General features: G+C 43.6%; 2 protein-coding genes and 1 non-coding gene across 5 annotated transcripts; all 3 read right to left on the bottom strand.

Annotated features, from left to right (window-relative positions):
• Window positions 1–526: 526 nt before the first annotated feature.
• Window positions 527–13,009, bottom strand: dtx4a (deltex 4, E3 ubiquitin ligase a). Of its 3 annotated transcripts, none has more exons than XM_069169842.1 (9): window positions 12,737–13,009; window positions 12,307–12,521; window positions 9,557–10,736; window positions 4,050–4,111; window positions 3,680–3,841; window positions 3,518–3,579; window positions 2,560–2,904; window positions 2,383–2,472; window positions 527–2,290 (listed from the first exon to the last, which is right to left on the bottom strand). In XM_069169842.1, the coding sequence occupies exons 2-9, from the start codon at window positions 12,512–12,514 to the stop codon at window positions 2,060–2,062; spliced, it is 2,340 nt and encodes a 779-aa protein (XP_069025943.1). In that variant the 5' UTR covers window positions 12,515–12,521; window positions 12,737–13,009; the 3' UTR covers window positions 527–2,059. The 3 variants fall into 3 exon arrangements, with proteins under 3 accessions (XP_069025943.1, XP_069025944.1, XP_069025945.1); XM_069169843.1 differs by having other exon boundaries at window positions 2,560–2,880; window positions 12,737–13,007; XM_069169844.1 differs by lacking the exon at window positions 12,737–13,009 and having other exon boundaries at window positions 2,560–2,880; window positions 12,307–12,684.
• A 499-nt stretch (window positions 13,010–13,508) lies between these two features.
• Window positions 13,509–13,580, bottom strand: trnaa-cgc (transfer RNA alanine (anticodon CGC)). Its single transcript has one exon. It is a non-coding gene; the product is annotated as a tRNA-Ala (tRNA).
• Window positions 13,581–14,289: 709 nt separating this feature from the next.
• On the bottom strand, window positions 14,290–18,829 carry LOC138210557 (dentin matrix acidic phosphoprotein 1). Its single transcript, XM_069169780.1, has 4 exons — window positions 17,356–18,829; window positions 16,892–16,998; window positions 16,524–16,657; window positions 14,290–15,412 (listed from the first exon to the last, which is right to left on the bottom strand). The coding sequence occupies exon 4, from the start codon at window positions 15,408–15,410 to the stop codon at window positions 14,760–14,762; it is 651 nt and encodes a 216-aa protein (XP_069025881.1). The 5' UTR covers window positions 15,411–15,412; window positions 16,524–16,657; window positions 16,892–16,998; window positions 17,356–18,829; the 3' UTR covers window positions 14,290–14,759.
• Between the last annotated feature and the right edge of the window lie 70 nt (window positions 18,830–18,899).

Here is an 18,899-nt window from a genome sequence, read left to right as displayed (position 1 = left end):
AGTCTGATCGTTGATTACAGTCACAGGAAATAGAATATCAGAGGGTATTACTGCAGAATAACGAGTTAAATAATACCCTAATATAATACAGCGCACGTAAACACATAAGATACACATGAAAAAGTAAGTTTGCATCTCTTTTTTTCACTCGATTAGCCCAAGTGTGCTTTATATGGAATTTATTTTATTTTTTTCATGTACTGTATACAGGAAGTCCTTTTTTTTTTTTTGCAGTTTTTGTCATCAGATTATTTAATGCAACTTGTTCCATATTAAAATGTACACAGCAAACTCAACAGTGCAGTGCTTAAACACTGTTCTTTTAGCTGTGGGTTGCAATATGTTGAACGTTCCTTAAAGTGAGTCCGTGTACCATTTTAGCATTTACTATTATTCTAGTGTCATTTGTTGATCCAGTGACTGTTGCTTATCTGAATACTTACAAAAAAAAAAGAAGCAAATTTGGCACATTTGCAGATCAACATAACGGACATCATACATAATAAAAGAGTAAACCAGAGTAGGGTTCCATTATCTCTTTGAACCTTAGAAAAACATTTAATGCAAATTTGTGCACATAAAACACATACAGTACATACAGTACAGTGCATACACAAAGTATCATAAAGTATAAATGCTTTTAATGTTGGCCTACATTAGTATGTCAACACTAACGTACCTCCTAATAAACCGGTCCACAACAGACTGAATGCGAACTGACTGGACCACTTTGGACCAAAGCTGGGTCCACATCGAGATAAGTCTTTTTGCACCTCGTCGTGGGGAAAACTGAAGACGACAAAAACAACTGATGACCACATTCTGTAGTGTGATAGGAGCATTTGAGGCTGGTGTGTGTGTGTGTGTGTGTGTGTGTTGTCAGTGTGTGTGTCTTGACACAAAAGTACAGTAGATACAAGCTGTCTGTTTCCTGTTGATACTAAGAAGAAAGCGCTGTGCAAATCTGAGCTCAAGCAGGAGGTCCAATCCTAGCTTTTTGGGAATTTACTCCTCCTCTGTGGGGGCGGGGGGGAGGGGGGGGTATAATCCATAATCAGTCTTTAATATTAACGCAGATACAAGAAGACATAGAAAGCTTTTTGATGCACCCATGCTCTGAGGGCCAAACAATTAAGGAATGTCAGTTTGTGAGCTTATCAAATACAAAATACTGAACATGATTTTTTTTTTTTACATTTTTTTTTTAAATAAAGTGGGGGACTGGTAAATGGCATATAAAGTGTCAGGCAAACTCTGGTACACCAGCAGCTTTCTCTTACCATCACCCCATGTCTGAGTCCATCAAGCCACACCCGAAAACAATGCAATTCAACGCACCATATAAAACAAAAATGTAAAATTAAGATATAAAAACGTGACGGAATGGAACCAATATCATATAATATATCAAGTATTCATAATATACAAGAAGACAATTTAAAAATCAAACCTGAAAAGGAATGTAGTTCTGGAAAAGTAACACTAGAGGTCAGCAAATACCCATGCTCAGATATCCAGTTATACACTTGAAAGTCTGCAGTGAAATGCTGCTTCTGCTTGTGGACTAAGTTTTAAAAAAAACTTTTCTTTTCACTTTAACTTCCTTTCACTTCCACATAGCAGCAGGAGTGGTAAACACTTTGTCAATTCAGCAAAAAAAAAAATCAACAACAAAAAAAAAAAAATCAAAAAAAAAAAAAAATCACTTAGTTACATTCTTGATATGAAGTCTCACAGTATAAATGACAGATTTTTTTTTTTTTTTTTCTCAAACTAACAATGACTCGTGTGTGCACAGTGGTCTCAAATGTCTCACTGTATAACATCTGCCATCTCGACACCGTTACTGCATCAGGAAGGTAAACGATCCCCCACGTATCGAAATCGACTCATGCAGTCGTAAGAGAACTTCGAACCTCAGCTGGTTCTGCTGAAACTATTTCCGTGAAGAGTTTTATTTTGAAGTTGTTTTCCATCTCTGGAGTAAAAGTTCATTCAGTCAGATTCTGAACACAATTTGTTCGTCCTGCGTGTCTTCTGTGCCTCGCGCGTCTCCGTCTCAGTCTCTGGGTAGACAGTCTTCCTCGGTGATGCCCTGAGCCTTCAGCTCCTCCAGGACGTTGTCCAAGTGGCCGGGGTCCGGGTAGCCGTGGCCCGTGAGGTTGGAGCCGAACTCTGTCTTGTGGTGCACTTCGTTCCAGATCACCGTGTCGGACTCGCCGGTGGTGCTGGACGTGCCCACGGAGAAAATGAGCCTGCGGTCCCACGCCACCAGGAGCAGCCTCAGAACCTGAACCAAGAGGTTAAGTTAGAAAAGATGTCACTGCGTAATCGTCACAGAAGTCTTGGGGTGAGAAAATAAAGGGATGCGACTCGTCTTACCTTGCGTCCCTTCTCACTGTCAGGGAGGTAGCAGTGCCTGGGGAACCCTCGTGCAGTGAACGGTTTGCCTGGATTCGGGTGCTCTGGGCCCTAAAGTGCAGTAACACAGACATTAATGCATCTTGTATCGGTCATTTAGCTGCATGTGTCACAGAACTACAGATGCCGTGACTCTACCTGGATGCCAGGAGGGATGTTGTATATGATGCGGATGGTTTTGCAGTCGGGATGGCCGGGCAGCGAGTGGGGGATGACGTGGTACTCCATCTTGCCGGGGGGCTGGTTGCCGGTCTTGACTCCGTAGATGGTCTTGCAGGTGGGGCACTGCAGGCTGCCGTCCTTGTTGCCGTTGTTGTACATAGCGACGAGGCACTGGAGGTGGTACTGGTGACCACACTGAGCCAGGCGGCCCACCGACTCGGCCCGGGAGATACCACCCACGCCGGGGCCCTTGTAGCCTGACGGTCCGGCCAGCGCCTCCATGCAGATGGTGCAGTCCTGATACGAGAAGACAAGTACAATCTATGTTGAAACCAACACAAATGATTATGAGGATTTATATTTTCTAACACGAAAATCTTTACATTTTTGTACCAAACAACAGAACAAAAATCAGAATTGTGAACATTCACACCTTGTTTTTTGGTGCAAAGTTTTGGCTCAAATCACTTGGTTTTTTTTCAGGCTTTCAGACACATTCATGGCCTTCATCGCCAGATTGAGCTCCGATTGACTAATTGCACCGGAGTTAGCTCGTAGCTAATTTCCATCTGTTATTTCAGTATGATCATGAAGCTATGGTCATGAACTGGTCCTGAAAAAAACCTTCAGCCTAGTTTGCTTCTGAAACCAACTGACAAAAGTGCAGATGCGGTTCTACCATGAAGATTTACAGAGGCATCAAAAAATGCACGTTTTATCTCCCACTTTTTTCTGTCTTTAAATTTCCCTTTTCCGTTTTGCTTGCCTCTTTTCAAAATAAAATATGTTGCTGAAAGTTCTGGAACCAACCAAGTAGATTGCCTCTTATCGTTTTGCGGTCTCAGTGAGATCACAGAACTAACCAACTAGTCCAAAAACAGACTTTTGACACATGACTTGCCTTCATAACTAATCTGAAACAAGAAAAACTCACCTCTTCTGGGGGATTGCGGACTTTCTGCAGGTACCGCTTCACCACTTCCTCAGGGGTCTTTCCTAAGAGACAACACACAGTTTAGTGATCAGTTCATGGGCACGAAACAGATGTGTACGTGCACCGGTGAGCGGAGTCAGACATCATCGCCAACAAACCCACCTTTCCGGGCCTGCTTCTTTGTGGTCTTGCGGCAGCAGTGGCCCAGTCCGGGCACAGGCTTAATGTCGCTCTTGCTGACAGGTGGAGGATGAAGCACGAGCTTGGGAGGGCGGGTCAGGCAGACAGGAAGTCCTGCTGCACTCATCAGGATGCCGGTAATGCCTGAAAACAGACACACTGTACTGCCCAACGAGCTCTTTATCCTAAGAAGTATTTATTCACCATACAGTTGGATTTAAATGATATACCGGTTAAATACGGGGCTAAATGTCATCTTGAACCAATTTAAAAGTCTTGACTGCTGAATTTTACAAATAATAATCTCATTTAAGTACAATGACAAAGGACGAGGCTATAAATATATGTTTACCTGCCAGTGCAGGATGTACTGGGCTCGATCCATTCAGGTTCTTCACTGGAACTGTTGGCACTCTGAAACACAAGAAAACAAAACAAAAACTTATCTATAGAATCTATCGATGACTGACCCACTAAAAAGCATAAACCCCTTCGGGTCAAGTGACCTCAGCCCAGACTGAATGTGTCAAATCCATTGACTGTACATAAGGTCAAATCTGATGAGTCACCTGTGGAATTACACACACCCGGCCGCGGCATATGCTGGTTTCTAGTTCAGTCCATGTCACCTGGCTAAGGAGCTTTGGTCGAGTCACGTGCACAAACAAACACGTTGCTCATAATGATTTGACACACCGGGCCAAATACAATCTCCTGCTGTCTGAAGGTTAGGATTTTATGGCAGCTATGGACACGTAAAATATTATTGAGAGGCCCATAAATTAGTTGTTTTGCTGTTGATTATTTGGTACAAGTCATAGAAAAGCCCAGAGGCAGCAGTCACTTATGACTGCAAGTACTTTAAACTTAAAACAAGGAGTTAACCTTTGAACCAATTAAAGCAGCTTTGATTTTATCCAGAAATCTGAAAGCACCATCCATTTTCATGTTTAATCTGGTGAGTTAACGCATGCTTTTATTTTGTTGAACGGTTCCGGCATTTCTAACCACTGCTGTAAAGTACTTATGCTCACGAAGAGGTGAGAAACCTTCAGACGTGAAACACACAAGAGCATTTTTTTTTTGATGAGCACAACGACATTCTCAGAGCTACGCAGTCAGATGCGCGCACTTACGGTCTGCCAGTTTTGATAACAGTCATCTTCCTTGCTTGAAAAAGCACCGAAGACGACAAATAAAAGTCCAAATATTCCAGCGACAATATCCAATAATTTGTCTCCTGTCTCGGAAGTTAAACAGCTGGTGTGTCTTCGTCTGTCTCGTCCTCGGCTTGTGCCCTAGTGTCACGTTTCTTTCCTCTTTTATAGGGCTAATCCACCTGTTTCCATCTGTTGACTAAACTTTGGTTGTAGGCCAGAGATTCGTCACAGGAGGGATTACCTGTCAGTTAACGCGTCACACTGCCAGGCTGTCATAAGGCTGACAGACTTAACCATATTTACGTTGATCTATTTAATGAATCAGTTTGATTATGAATAGCCTACCCTTTTACTTTTGTACAAGACTATGTACTGTACGTTCTTCCTTGTCTAGCTTTATCTCTGATTAAAGCTATAAATAGATGCAGCGACCACCAAAGTGTCTGATTGTGTTTTCAAGCCAGAAACATTCAGAAAGCAGGGCGTGAAGGATCTTTCACAACCGAGAGGATGCCGTCGGAGCACAACTGTTAGTGTTGGATTAGTTCATTGAATTTGCTCATCTTGAAATAATACGTGAAAATTGTTTTTGTTTTTCAGGTCGCATCTCATCCCGTGGCTGATTAACCTCACAGCTGATCAGCAATTCTCCAAATAAAATATCTATATAAAATAAAAATGTAAACTTTTTTTCAACTGTGCTCTTATGCTGACACAAAATTCAACAGTTTGTTTGTTTGTTTGTGGAATTATTGGTGACACATCAACAATTATTTTCCCTGTGTAAACAAATCATGTAACAGTGACATGGAAAACCTTACGCTTAGGAGTTACTGTACTGTTCAGTTCCCGTACCGGACAATCAGATTACACTGTACCGTGTATATTTGTGTGTTGACCAACAAACAAAGTGTCCTCCCTGCGGTAACACTGTGACTCGCAAAGTCAGGCAGCCAACTGGGTCGAACCTAAACAGCGCTTAGTAGATTGACATTTGCGAGTCAGGCGGGAAACCTGAGCGACACGATGAAAAGATTTAGAGGAGGTGAGAGAAAAGCAGTGAAAAAGGGTGGCGAAGAAGAGAAGGAGAGGAGCGTCGGTCTGTCACGTTCCTTTGATCCTGGCTAAGCCGGCGGCATTAGAGCAACCTCCATCTGGAGCGCTCGATGTTAATAAACACACAAGCTGCCGTGTGTGTGGCTGCTCTCGCACACTTTCCAGATGCGAGCTCACACCTTGAATCAAACCCGAATGAAAAAGACTCACCCTCGCAGCAGAGAGTAAAACCTCCGATCGGGTACGAGTGACAGAATTGGACGGAGGAGGAAAAAGGACGGGGACAGGTGTGCGGACCAAAGGCGACTCTCGTCCCTGCTGGAGACCCCCTCCGATGCGAACACCTCACTTACAAACCATCTGCTCCTTTTCACAGCAGGCCAAGTCTCTCGACAACAACAAATGATGACAACAAACCCACCGATCCACCTGCTGATCATCCTTCTTGTTTTCATAACACAATCATAATAAGTGTTGTAATTGAGGTGACAATCTTTTCAAAACACGTACATATGCTCAAAATCAAGACCAGAATTCACGCATATCCACTCATATTACTTTAAATATTTAAGTATCTAACCATCCCACCTCCTCTTTAGGTCACATATTTCTTCTGTACATTGCTCACATGTACATTATTGGTGAAGACCAAAACAGAGCTAAAAGGAAACTGAATATTGAAGACACGTTTATCATAGGACCAGAAACATGACTCCAAATTAATGCTAATATTGCTTCGCATCTATTGGATCTGTAATTGGCCAATCGTTTGCTTAGTTTTGTTTTGAGCTAACTTTGCTATTGAATGCAGCTTTAAAGAGACATATGGTGACAAAACAATACTTTTGAATACAGAATATTACATTTTTACCTTAGTCCGCGAGAGAAGGGCCAGCCGTATAAATGCAAAAAACCTGATGAAGTTACACCATTAATCAGCCAAACGTCATAACTTCCTGGAGCCATTTCAAATTAAAAGCCCTGGTTTCAAATTAAAAGCTCTGTAGCGTTTCATACAAGGTCCTGGCAGACACTAGATTTTGACTTTGTCCTGTTTGCTTGCCTGAACAAGCATAATTTTGTTGTTTTTCTGAAAATATCTGAATTTATGTAACAATATACAACATGTCATTCAATGAGAGCGATGCTTCAAGGGGTCATTAATTCACTTTTTTTTTTTCAACCATTTGAGTTTCTGGAATTACTCTCTATGACTCTCTTTTTCAAATGAGCGTGCCTAATTACCTACATGTAATTTGGATAACATTAAAGCTCACCGGGTTGAGCAGCTTTGGAAAATTTCTCCCTTGCGTTGCATCAGTGGCACCGTGAATGAATTTGAGGATAAAGGAGTGAGCTGAAAATGGCAGGCTCCTGGGATCAGAGAGAGATTCCTGATCTGTGACGTCGGCGGTTTTACCGCAGCAGCAGGTGAACCATCTGCTGAACATATGAGAGAACTCTCACCTGATATGTTAAAAGAGCTGCAGAGCTCACCTAACACAAAATACAGAGATCACTGAGGCAGAAATATTAAGCCTGCTGTATTTCTATTAATCTGAGGCTTAGCTGTTGGTAAAGCCGTGTTTTACGGAGATTTTTGGCTAATGTGACGATTCAGAAAGTTGGGTTATTTTGCAGGGCCAATGTTGGATTAGGGCACGTGGTAATTCATGGTAATTACCGTCAGCATGTTGTCATGTCTTAATGTTTGATCACAGCGGAGGCCGCTAAGTTTATTCAGACCTGCTCACAGACTAATGTGGGAAGACTTTTGCATGCATTTTTTTCCTGCATATTGACATTTTCATATGGGAGGAAACTGCATTACAAAAAAAAAGGAAACATTTATTTTAGTGAGACTTAATGATGAAACGCTCCCTACAAAAAATTTTAAAAAAGTGCATTTAACCTGAAACATCAGCGAACCTCTCCTCCTCAACACTGACCACAGACATTTTACTAACCGGCGCCCTCTGGCTACGACACCTGGATACTACAGCTTCCTTCACTCATCACTCACTGATGATGATGACACCCTCAAAGAAAGACACTCAACACCTGAAGACCACGTGGTCACACAGAGAGGCTTTGGATGATAATGACTCCGACAACTCTTACAGTCGCAGCTACTCCAGAACCCATTCAGCAGATCAAAGTGAAAACCGCCTTCAACCATCAAACTGCGCAAACATCTTCCTGCATAGTTTTGAGTGGATGGGGATTTTAATATTACAATGTAAAACTTCCTGCTGAGCCAGATACGTCTGCTGCTGTTTTAGCTGAACCGAAACATTTAAGCTGCAGAACATAATGTAAACAAAACGTAAAAACCCTGTTTTTAAAAGTAGCTCTTCGATATGTCGTTTTCATCTCCAACTTTTCCAGTGCAGCTGACTCTCTGCACTTCCACCATTTCCTTAAACACTATACTTTTTTTAGGTTGCAGATACCCATCTACACACTCGTGTTTTCCTGACTGAAATTTCCAAAATTCTGTCTTGATATGACAAAAGCGTCATAAAGGGAAAAAGAAAAATTCATCCGAGCAAAACTGATGAAAATGTTTGATTGACACAGGCGTGGCTCACACGCCTTCAAAATGTGGTTTACCAGGTAAAACCTGGAGCGCGTCTCTGTATTTGACTCGACATTTAATATTTTATCGAACTCTCTGTTTTATCCAAAGTTATCCGATAACTCTGTAAACTTGATTTATGAAACAAGCCCACAACTGTTGCTAGGGTTACCACCCCAAGTACTTGCAGTGTTATCGCCTCAAAGTGGCTATTATATGGTGGATTATATTTAGAAACAGGAAAACTGATGAAAGTTGTCCAAGTTGTTTGGAACAATTTACCCGCCGAGTACCTTGACAAACTGCCCAGAAGTGGGCACAAGTTGAATTGGTGCCGTTTTAAAAGAATGCTTACACAGAATATTAATTAAGTTTAGTTTGTTTATCTTTTTACTGCATTTTGTACTGAACTTAATGGATAAACAAAAAAAACAAAAACAAAAAAATGGTTGTGGTAAATCCTCGCGTTACTTTCCGGGCCTTAAACTTTTGCACTAGTGTGGGAGCGTGTTGTCGAAGTATTATCGTCATTCAATGTTTGCATGACAAATGTCTGGAATGTGTGAAGCCCCTTGTGAGAGCTCGGCTCGTTTGAATACCCTTCTTTATTTTTCCCACGTAAATGAACGGGCTTTGTGGACTTTGTCTCAAAGATTAAAGGCTCATGAATGCTAATGAGCACCGATGTCAGACGTGGTGTAAAGAGGGCGCACTTTTGAGGTCCTGCTGGGTCGCTGGGCTCATTTATTTGTATCCAGTAAACTGAAATGGGGTTGGATCCCCGGGGAACATTTAATATATCCCAAATCCGTTGTCATCCCGCTAAGAAACTATTCCTCTACGTGCATACTGTCTGCGCTTGGATCTTGATTTATAGATCTTTGTCGTAGTAAACAAGCCGCCGTGAAAGATTCGGGAGTAAACTGAAACACAAATAAAAGGCAGCACTGCTCAGCAAGAGAATTCCCGTCACGGGGCGAGTTCTGTCGGATAGAAGCACGCTCCGTGTACCGCGAAGCAGAGGGCTGTTTAAAAACAGGTGCTGATACGGTGTTTTGTACTCACCCAGAGGCGATAAGGGCACGTGACTGAGCCATGGCGATGCGCTGCAGTGCGGGTCGGCTCAGCCCCGCGAGGCTGGACCGGGGCGGCAGAGGGGCCGCGCAGGCAGCAGCACCGGACGAAGACACTGGACCCAGGACGCGGGCGGAAGGTGAGGGCGCGCACGTGGAGGCCACCGTGGAGATGAGAGGTGGGCCCGGGGCGGGCGGCGCAGGGGCGGAACAGGAATTGGACAGAGCGGAGGAGGTGGAGGGGTGAGGGGGGGAGGTGGCGGCCAACAAGGCCGTGGCGGAGGGCGGAGGAGGAGGCGGCGGCGGCGGGGGAGGCGGGAGAGGAGGAGGAGGCGGGCGAGTGGAGGAGATGGAGAGGGCGGCGGTGGCGGACCCCAGCAGAGAAAGAGAGTGGGGGAAGCCTCCTCCGAAGCCGAGGCTGGTACCGCTGGCACCGACGATACCCAAACCTCCTGCTCCTCCCATACCGCCTATACCGAAGCCACCTGTCGCCCCAACTATGGACGTCCTATGGGGGGAAAAAGATCTTGACAGGGATGGTGGCCGAGGGAGGGTTAGTGAGTACGACCCTCCCGGGATAGGGTGACTGCTTAGTTTGGGGCTGGGCGGCTTGTTCTGTGGCGGCCTCCGACCCAGAGTGTGAGCGGTCGACATGGCGCCTGCTTTGACGCTGAGCACCAACATGCACTGCTGACAGGCGCACGGCTGTCCCAAGGAGGTGATGGCTGAAGCGGGAAGCGCCCCGCTGGGATACGCGCTCCCGTTTCCCGTCCCGCTGTTGCTCATCCTGATCCCCATGCCCACTCCAGACACATCGATGCCCAGAAGCCCCCCGTGTCCGGGCATGGACGCGGGTCCCCAGGCGTGGTGAGACTTGGGTAAAGGCCCGGACACCAGCGGGTAAGCCAAGTCGGAGCGGCGCTGGATGCGCCTGCAGCGCTGCGTCTGCCCGTTGATTTGGGTCATACTTTCGAAGTCAATGAGGTAGCAGAAACCCAACGGCGCCAGGTCCAGCCAGGGCTGCTGACGATCACGTGCCGCCTGGATGGCGATGCCCACCTCGGTGTCGTACGCCGTCCAACTGCCAGCGTCGTTTTCCCACTCCCACAACCAGCCCTGGCCCGGCGCCGACGTGGGGTCGTAGAAGCTGCGTCGTACCGGCCGAAGGGTACCTGAGGCAGGAGTCACAACAGCCAACATCAGGTTTCTTTGAACGGACCGAATTATTGCACATATTGATCGCCTTTCGTCCTTTCCTCGAATCTACCGAACGGCAACCTGATGTTGGGTGACGTGAGGTAGATGCAAGACGAGGAAAGCGACTGCCCTGCTGTCTGCTGCCGACAAGTAGATCACAACTCTCACAAATTCAACATGTCGGTGTTTGCTCGCGAAGAATTTGGGCAAACAGGTTGCCCCTGGAAACAGCACACGGAGTCCTGAATTCTGATTGGCTGGCAGCCTCGATCCGACCCGAGTTTGGCTGTGTTTGCCTTCCCTCGGTGTCCAGAGAAACTTCATCCCGCAAAGCCTCCGCACATCAAATCCCGTCTCGAGGAGAGCGGCGCGCACATTTCCTTTAAAATGGATGAGCTTCAGATGAAATGCTTTATTTCCATCTACGTTTAAAGGAAAAGCCCTTATTCTTTCTGCTTTTCTTTAATCAGCAGACAACAGGGTGAGTTTTAAACCGTCTGAAGAGGAGGAAATTAATGAGATCCCACTTGTCCCGGCAAACACTATTTAATATTCCGAGTCTGGAGTTATATTTAAAAGCACAGAGGACAGGAGAGCGTTTGAAACACACAGCAAACCAGAACTCAACTGGGATTTCCACAATACCTCGTACAGTATAAGTTGCACAGTACGCCTCAACAACAGGGGCTCATTCATAAAACCTGCTCCTGTCACCCCCCCCACCCCCCATTTTCTCAACGCCCCCAGACTCCCCTAAAATCCCTCTCCACCCTTCGCCCTCCCTCTGCTCTCCTATTTAGACCGGGGCACCCTCCCCGTCTCCCTCGTTTCAGCCCGTTTGGAAGAAAAAAAAAAAAAACCCACAAAACCGCACAAAGGCTTTTGTCAGCTAATGCCGGGAGAGAAGGGCAACGTTGGGGTGCCTGCCAAAACCGAGGCGTCCGACCCGGCCCTGCTCGCCTCTTCTCTGGGTGGTCGTGGACTTTTTTTTTTTTTTATTATGTCCAAATTATCCTGTAAAAGATTACTGATGGTAGCGTTGGCAACGAAATGTTGTCTTCGTCTGTGACTGGACACCTCAGCCGCTATTGTGGCCTAGGTGCTACAGGCGCGCACACACACACACACACACACACACACACACACACACACACACACACACAGAGATCACACCAGAATGACTCACGTCAATGCTGACACCTCTCAAAATCACAGATACAGTACAACTCCCTGTCTTCACTGTGCAGAAAACAGTAAAATATGGGAGACTAGATTTGGTTATTTAAAATACAAATAATGCAATTTATGTATTTTTACCTCAAAATATTTTAACCCTATAGTGACAAGACAAACACTTCCAATCAAACCATCAACTTCTTGGTAGGAGAATCATCACCAGGGCTTGAAAAGACAAAAGTAGACACACATGATCAATAAAAAAAAAAAAAAAAAAAATTAAAAAAAAGGCCTCCACCTCACTGAGGCCCCGGCTCCACCGTCCCACCCTCCACCCGTGTGCGTCCGTCCCTCTCCTCCGCTTCTCACCTGTGTCCTGTCGGAACTGGTGCATGGAATGCAAATCGATGATGTAGGGCGAGAGGCGAGAGTCCACCTGGCCGAGGACGACACTACCACACCGCGGGTCGCTCCGGATGACTGCCTCGATGTGGTGACAGACAGCCGGGCTGTAGGGCCGCCAGCGTCCGTGCTCGTTCAGCCATTCCCATACCACCACGGCGGACGCTAGTAACATCCTACTCCTGCAGAGGGTGAAGAACAAAAAAAGACAATATCGAGGCGTAAACGAGAGGCAAACCGCGGGGGTCGATGGGCATTTAAAGATCCCCCCGCCGCCGCTCCGCCGTGCATCCCTGCGCACAGCGGCGCTGCAACCATCTTGGACAGTTTGCAACCCAGATGTGTTTTCTATCTCTGGATTTACCATTTTCGGGATGACAGCGCATGCAAACTGTACCTTCCATGTTTGTAGTTTCGAATATGCAGCAATTAGTAGGTCCTTTTTTTCTTTTTTCTTTTTTTTCTTTTATCGCGGAGGAAAGATAACGAGCGATTCAGGGCGCAGAAAAGCCGCTCGGGATGGTTGCATTTTACTCCCTATGCAGATGAGTGACGTCTGCTGAAATGATTTCTCGGGCACAATCAAGTTTGGGTGAGAGGAGAAAATGCAACTTGGATGCTCACCGTGGTGCGGCACTCGTGAAATTAGGTTACTGTGACAAATCGTGCAATGCAAGATTGCAATTTTTTTTTAATTTTTTTTTTTTTTTTTTTAAAGATAATAATCAGTACTGTCTGCAAGGGAAGATGATATTTAAAAAATAAAATTGCTTAAATATTTTTACCGGGATAGATCAGCTCCAGTGCTGTTGTTTTTTGTTGTTGTTGTTGTTGTTGTTTTTTTATCGAGGTGCTCTCACCCAACACTGTAAATAATTAGGCTGGCGAAAATAAATGTTTGGCAATCGCGTGCGTGGAAAAATCCCCACGCCTCGACGGCGTCCAACGTCCAATCAGTTTCGAGCAAGGGCTCCTCTTGGCCAATCAGGAACGTCTCTCACCTCACGCTGACTGTTCACCGTGTTTTGGTATACAGTGCTATGTTATAACGTATTTCTGTATGTTTTATAGTTAACACTGATGTTGTTGTTGTTGTTGTTGTTTTTATAAATGTATCACTCCTCACCAAATGTTATTTATTTGCGAAGAAAAAAAAACATCTAAAAGAGTGGAGATGCCGGGGATTGAACCCGGGACCTCATACATGCGAAGCATGCGCTCTACCACTGAGCTACATCCCCATTGGTCGACAGAAGCGAGGTAATATATCAATTTATATATTACAACCATCGATTGTAGTCCTTTATTTCAGTATTCTTCTTAAAGTCTTTGCATAATTATCTGGATATTAAGCCTCAAAGACTGCTGTGCTTAGTGCTTGTCTGGTTTGATTGACATGCCTGGGGTGCAGTAAGGTTTCCTCTGCAGATGCGCGGGCGCAGTGTCTTTGGGTTAACAGTCAGCTCAAGACAGATCTACCACTTTGTTTACCCGGTTCGTCCACGCATGGTCACAGTGAGATGCTGCCGGCTGAAATGCCTTCCTCCTTTGTGATATGTAATCTGTGTGGGTCTTTAGGTGCAGAGGAGGGGGCCCAAGAAACAGACTGAAACTTTTGGCAAAGGAGAAGCAAAACAAGAGAAATCCTCGTTGTTGCTTTCCATCGCTGGAGACAGCTGTTTGTGAGTAAAGGAAGTTTAATGTTAAACTCGCTGTTTTTGTCCTTGTGCTGGTAAGAAAATGCAAACGTTGGTTATAAAGCATCATCTTATAAAGGTATCTAATTGCATGATGTTACTGGCAGTTTTAATATGTTGTAGTTTGCTGTTTGGCTCAGAGTTGCACTGACTGACTTGCTGTCACCTCTTAACAAGAGTATTATAAGATGGGACTTAAATCGTACATATTGCACTTTTAAGAGCAGTATAAACAGAGAAAAGTCTGTTTTTTTTCCCCCAGTTTTTAATTTGAAGCAATAAAAAAAAAAGCAATAAAAAAAGAAGCATATATTCAAGTCCACGCCATTAAAGTTTACACAATTGTTACACAAACATTAAAAATACAATTAAGTGTACTTCTGAAAATGTCCAACAGTTTCATTCATCAATCAGCTTTTTATCCCTCAACAGAAAGTGGAATAAAGATCAGACCACTGAGGATAATGAGGTCATTGCCTCCATTTTCTTTTTCTTTTTTCTTTTTTTTTGCAATCTGGGTAGAATTAAAAACATGTGGTGGGTGTTTTATTGGCTGATTCTGGTATTTTTTTTTTGTACATTGCCTGACTACTTGTAGGCTGACATTCATTTTGGGAAAATAAAACAACACTTGGTTTACATGGCTTCTTACAGTTGCGATTAAGATACTAATATGCGATCAACTGTTTCCTAAGTATCTAATGATTTCTGATTCTCTTTTTTTTAAAATGCTGTCACATCACTGCCCCTAAAGTCACCTCCCTCTTCTTCAGACCAGATGGCACTTCCTGAGAACTGCTTCAGGTCTATCGACAACCCAGCCCCTCCGCTTGCTTCCACTTTAACTCGGTCTTCTCCCACTTTTTCCTGCCTTTCCCCGCTTTGCTCCTCCACGTCGTCCTCCTTCTCCTCCTGCTCCTCCGTCAGCCCGGCCCGCTCCGACGCCTGCGAACCCTCCAAACTTGAGTAATTTTCTGAAGAGTCGCCTTTCTCCTTTGCCGCGTCACACTGCTCCTCCGCGTGATCTTCATCCTCGTCCTGCTCATCCTCTCCCTCCGTGTCACTCCCCTGGCTAAGGGAACCGTTCACCTGTCCCTCCTCATCCCCGAATTCCTGCATTTCATCTCCGTCCTCATCTGTACCGAGAGGCCACAGCTGGATGCCAAGGCACGTCCCCACAGATAATGCTGTACCTCTCATCTGGTCCCTGACCCCTCCCTTCTTGTACACCATGCGCCGGATAGTATACTCCCCTTTAGTCTCCTTGTTCAGATGCTTGTACAAGACAAACAGCAATGCAATGAGGCCTACTAAGCAGAACAAAAGGATCCACACAATCAAATTGGATGTTTTATATTTGACGTTTTCATCCATGCCTGCGGTGAGGAGACAGAAGAGATTCAGAGTTTTTGTTATTGTGGCGGTACTTCTTAAAGGAATAGTTTAAGATGTTAGGAAATACATTTATTCACATTTTTTGCAGAGTTAAAGGAGAAAATCGACCCTATTCTGCCATCAGGTAAATACGCCCAACAAAAATATAAACTCAAAACTGTTTATCTGCTCACATTTTTCATGAATCAAAGTAAAATATGTGAGACGTCTTCTATGCCCACAGTTTATTTTTTTTTATATTTTAATTTCTCTAAAATTTTGTTCACAAATTTGTTAAAATCCACATTAATTCCTTCATGTTTGCTAAGATCCACCTGACAGGTGGGGCACATCTACGATTTGAATTAAGCAGCATCATTATTGCACTGCTGCCACTCTAAAATGTGCAGTTTTACTACACAAATGTCACATGTTTTGGGGGACTGAAGGAACGTCCACCAGAGGTGTTGAATGTTCAAACTTTTTCAACTTAGAAATAGCGTGTCACACAACCTCTGTTACACAAAAAAAAGCAATGTTGGGTTCTGTATGAATTCATCTAATGAGATAAATACCATGTTAATACTCAGGTTTTAAAGCTGCCGGTACCCGTTGCCCGTTGTTTTCAGTCGTTATGCTGGGCAAAGCTAACTGGCTGCTTCAGCTACATACTGTATACAATACATGAGCTAACTTTTGGTAAAAAAAAAAAAAAAAAATTCAATAAATATTTGCCAAAATGTCAAACTATTTCCTTGAAAGTGTACAACTTGGATTAGAAAACAGTGTTTCACCACATGTTTTAGCCTGGACATGGCTGCCACATGGGTGTGGTTTTTCATATAAAACAATGTCATATGTGCAAAGGAGATTAGTTAATACATGCAAGTGTAAATGTCATATATTTATCTGTATTTTACAGGTTTCTGTTCTATTGCAATTTCAACTAATGCAACCTAAAAACAAGTTGACACAGGCGCCAAACATGAAGTCGGCTTTTTGAACCAGGTCAACTCTTAACTCTTTCCGGTAGCACGAGAAGTCCAACTCAGTGTTATCAAGCTTTAAATTCAACACCATTCAGTCCGATTTGATTAAGAAATGTACTGTTACCTCCTTCGAATATTTCCCGTCCAGTAGAAAAATACCAAAAATGGCTCGGTGTTTCAGTTGCAGAACTCCTGGTACTTTCAAAGCAGCGGCGATCTTGTCATCAGAAGATACATTGGTCAATTTACATTCAGGATCTGGTGGAAAAAAGGAAATGAATAAAGAAAATAAGGCGACAGTCCTTGCAGCTAAAACTTTAGATCACTTCATGCCAACATTGCCTTTACAATACAACTAAACCATAATCTTAATACATGATAAAAAAGGATCAACTCAACTTAATTTTGCATGTAGAATTAATATTGTAACTGTAGAATTGCTTGCCGATAATATTATTAGGATCATAATAGTAAAATAGGCTGCATACTCACGCTGGAGATGCAACAGGAAGTTTGTATTGCCTTGTCAAACTATAAGCTGCCTGAGCTCACTGGAACAACAGGAAGTCGGTCAGACCGCTTGCAGCTTAGCTGGTTTCCTGTAAAAATTATAATTGAATTGAACAGCATGAGCCATGAAAGGACTGAGATCAGATGTCAAGTTTCTTAGAATGACTAGTAAAAAAAACTTAAAGGAAGGGCACTTGAAGTGTAACTAAATGCTGAAATGCACAAGGGTAACTGACTTTCCCGGTAAATTAATGCCTGCAATTTCACATGTACCGTTTTAAATAAATTAAAAAATCTTTTAGTTCAAATGAAAAATATCAAGGTCATGCTAAGTGTAGGGAAACACAGATAACTAATTCACATTAGAAAATGTGTAGCAAAGCTTGAGTGAGGAAGTGACTGAAAATTTTAAACAAGGGAGGAAATAAACTTTAAAACTAACTTACCAAACTTGCGATGATGTAGTTTGTGCCGCCCGACAACAACGACTAGCAAGTGACTGACTTGTGACATTTAGGGTGAGTTTGAATGGTGCGACGGCATGTGTGTGGAGGGGGAAAGAGAGAAAATGAGAACGGGGGTGATGTATGCATCAAAGAAAAGTGCGCTGAAGCCCTCTGAGGTAGGTGGAGGCTGAAGGGTGGGGGGAGGAGGAGGAGGGGGGGTTGAGATCTGAGATTGAAGACAAGCTGAAGGGTGTGGTGGAAAGCACAGATAAGAAACATGTACAGTGGGAAGCGGAAGACTCGTATTTGAATATTTTCCCTGCAAGCATACAGCTGCATACAGTGTATGAAGCATCAATGTATTTGATTTTTAATTGTACAAATGTCACTTTTTAACGTGAAAGCCATGTTTTGTTTTGTCCTTCTTGAACCCACAAAAAGACAACCCAAGAACTGAACCATATTACATGCTACGGCTATAAGATTCGAACCTCTCAAAAGAGCATGTATGTTTTCACAAGCCCTGCACGGCTTCTAAATGTGAAACTCTTGTCGGCCACATCCTGTTTTCGCTCAGGTGGCCAGGCTTCTTCATCCCCCTCATGCACCCATCAAAGACCGCTGAATCAAATCAGTCATCTTACATGGCACAACTCTGCTCTGCAATCATGATACATGTACAGATGGAGAATTCTCTCACTGTGAAAGGGCTATGTGATGGTTCACCATTTTATGACCACTTAAGATGCTAGAAATTTGTCTTTTGACAATTTCTTTTGCACAACTTCATCCTTATAAGTATTTCCTTTCCTTCTCTCCTTTAAGAAAAAGCTATTTCTCTTATTTTACCGTATTAGTTTCTATCCACATTGTCTTATGTACTTGTTTTATTTTCATTTATCACCTATGTCTGTTCAGAATTTATTTTAAAAACTTGGTTCCCGTTTCGATCAAAGATAGTCTGCAGTTTAGCCATCTTGAATCGTTGCCAGCTTGGACATCTCACTTCTGGTCACACCCAACTGACTTCCATCAGGACTGAGTTTTGTCCTCTAAAACAGTGTTGATTGCATGAGAAAGTGATCTACCATCTCAATCTGAGCTCACATCTGCTCTTAAACCGTTCATCCTTGAAACTTTGGCTCAAAGGTTGGAACTTTCTCCCTCTCGACTACAGATTAGAAAGAATTTGTGTGTTCAGTTTTAAGTTTTTTCAGACCACTGAAACTTCTGCTTTCTAATATGGGTCACATGAAACTGCGTTGTCATTTATTTTTGTCCTCGACTCCAATCAATCTCATGTCAGAGGATTACAAAGAATGACGAATTCAGACAACAGGTGAAAAGCCCATGCATAGGGGAATTTTGCCCAGTTGGTGAAGTCAGTGTTACGAGTGTGCATCTACAACGTATTTACCTGGATAAATTGATAGCACACGGTCAACACACTTAAATAAATACAAATACCACAAATAGATGAACATGATCAGAAGATTTCTTGGTGCAAATTTTTTTTTTTTTTTTTTTAAAGGAGTCTTTTCATA

Source organism: Embiotoca jacksoni, unplaced genomic scaffold, assembly GCF_022577435.1.
Source record: "Embiotoca jacksoni isolate LCO1_2020_lvr unplaced genomic scaffold, fEmbJac1.0.p SCAF_47, whole genome shotgun sequence".
NCBI lineage: Eukaryota > Metazoa > Chordata > Actinopteri > Embiotocidae > Embiotoca > Embiotoca jacksoni.
This window is presented reverse-complemented; position numbering and strand designations above follow the sequence as displayed.

What these genes read in the sequence shown, in the direction of transcription:
- dtx4a (XM_069169842.1), bottom strand. Translation starts at nt 12,514, where the DNA reads ATGTTACTAGCGTCCGCCGTGGTGGTATGGGAATGGCTGAACGAGCAC. An exon ending in CGTGCCCTTATCGCCTCTGG is followed by an intron (nt 4,112 to 9,556) that starts GTGAGTACAAAA and finishes CTTGTGTTTCAG; the next exon opens with AGTGCCAACAGTTCCAGTGA. An exon ending in TCCGCAATCCCCCAGAAGAG is followed by an intron (nt 2,905 to 3,517) that starts GTGAGTTTTTCT and finishes GTTTCAACATAG; the next exon opens with ATTGTACTTGTCTTCTCGTA.
- LOC138210557 (XM_069169780.1), bottom strand. Translation starts at nt 15,410, where the DNA reads ATGGATGAAAACGTCAAATATAAAACATCCAATTTGATTGTGTGGATC.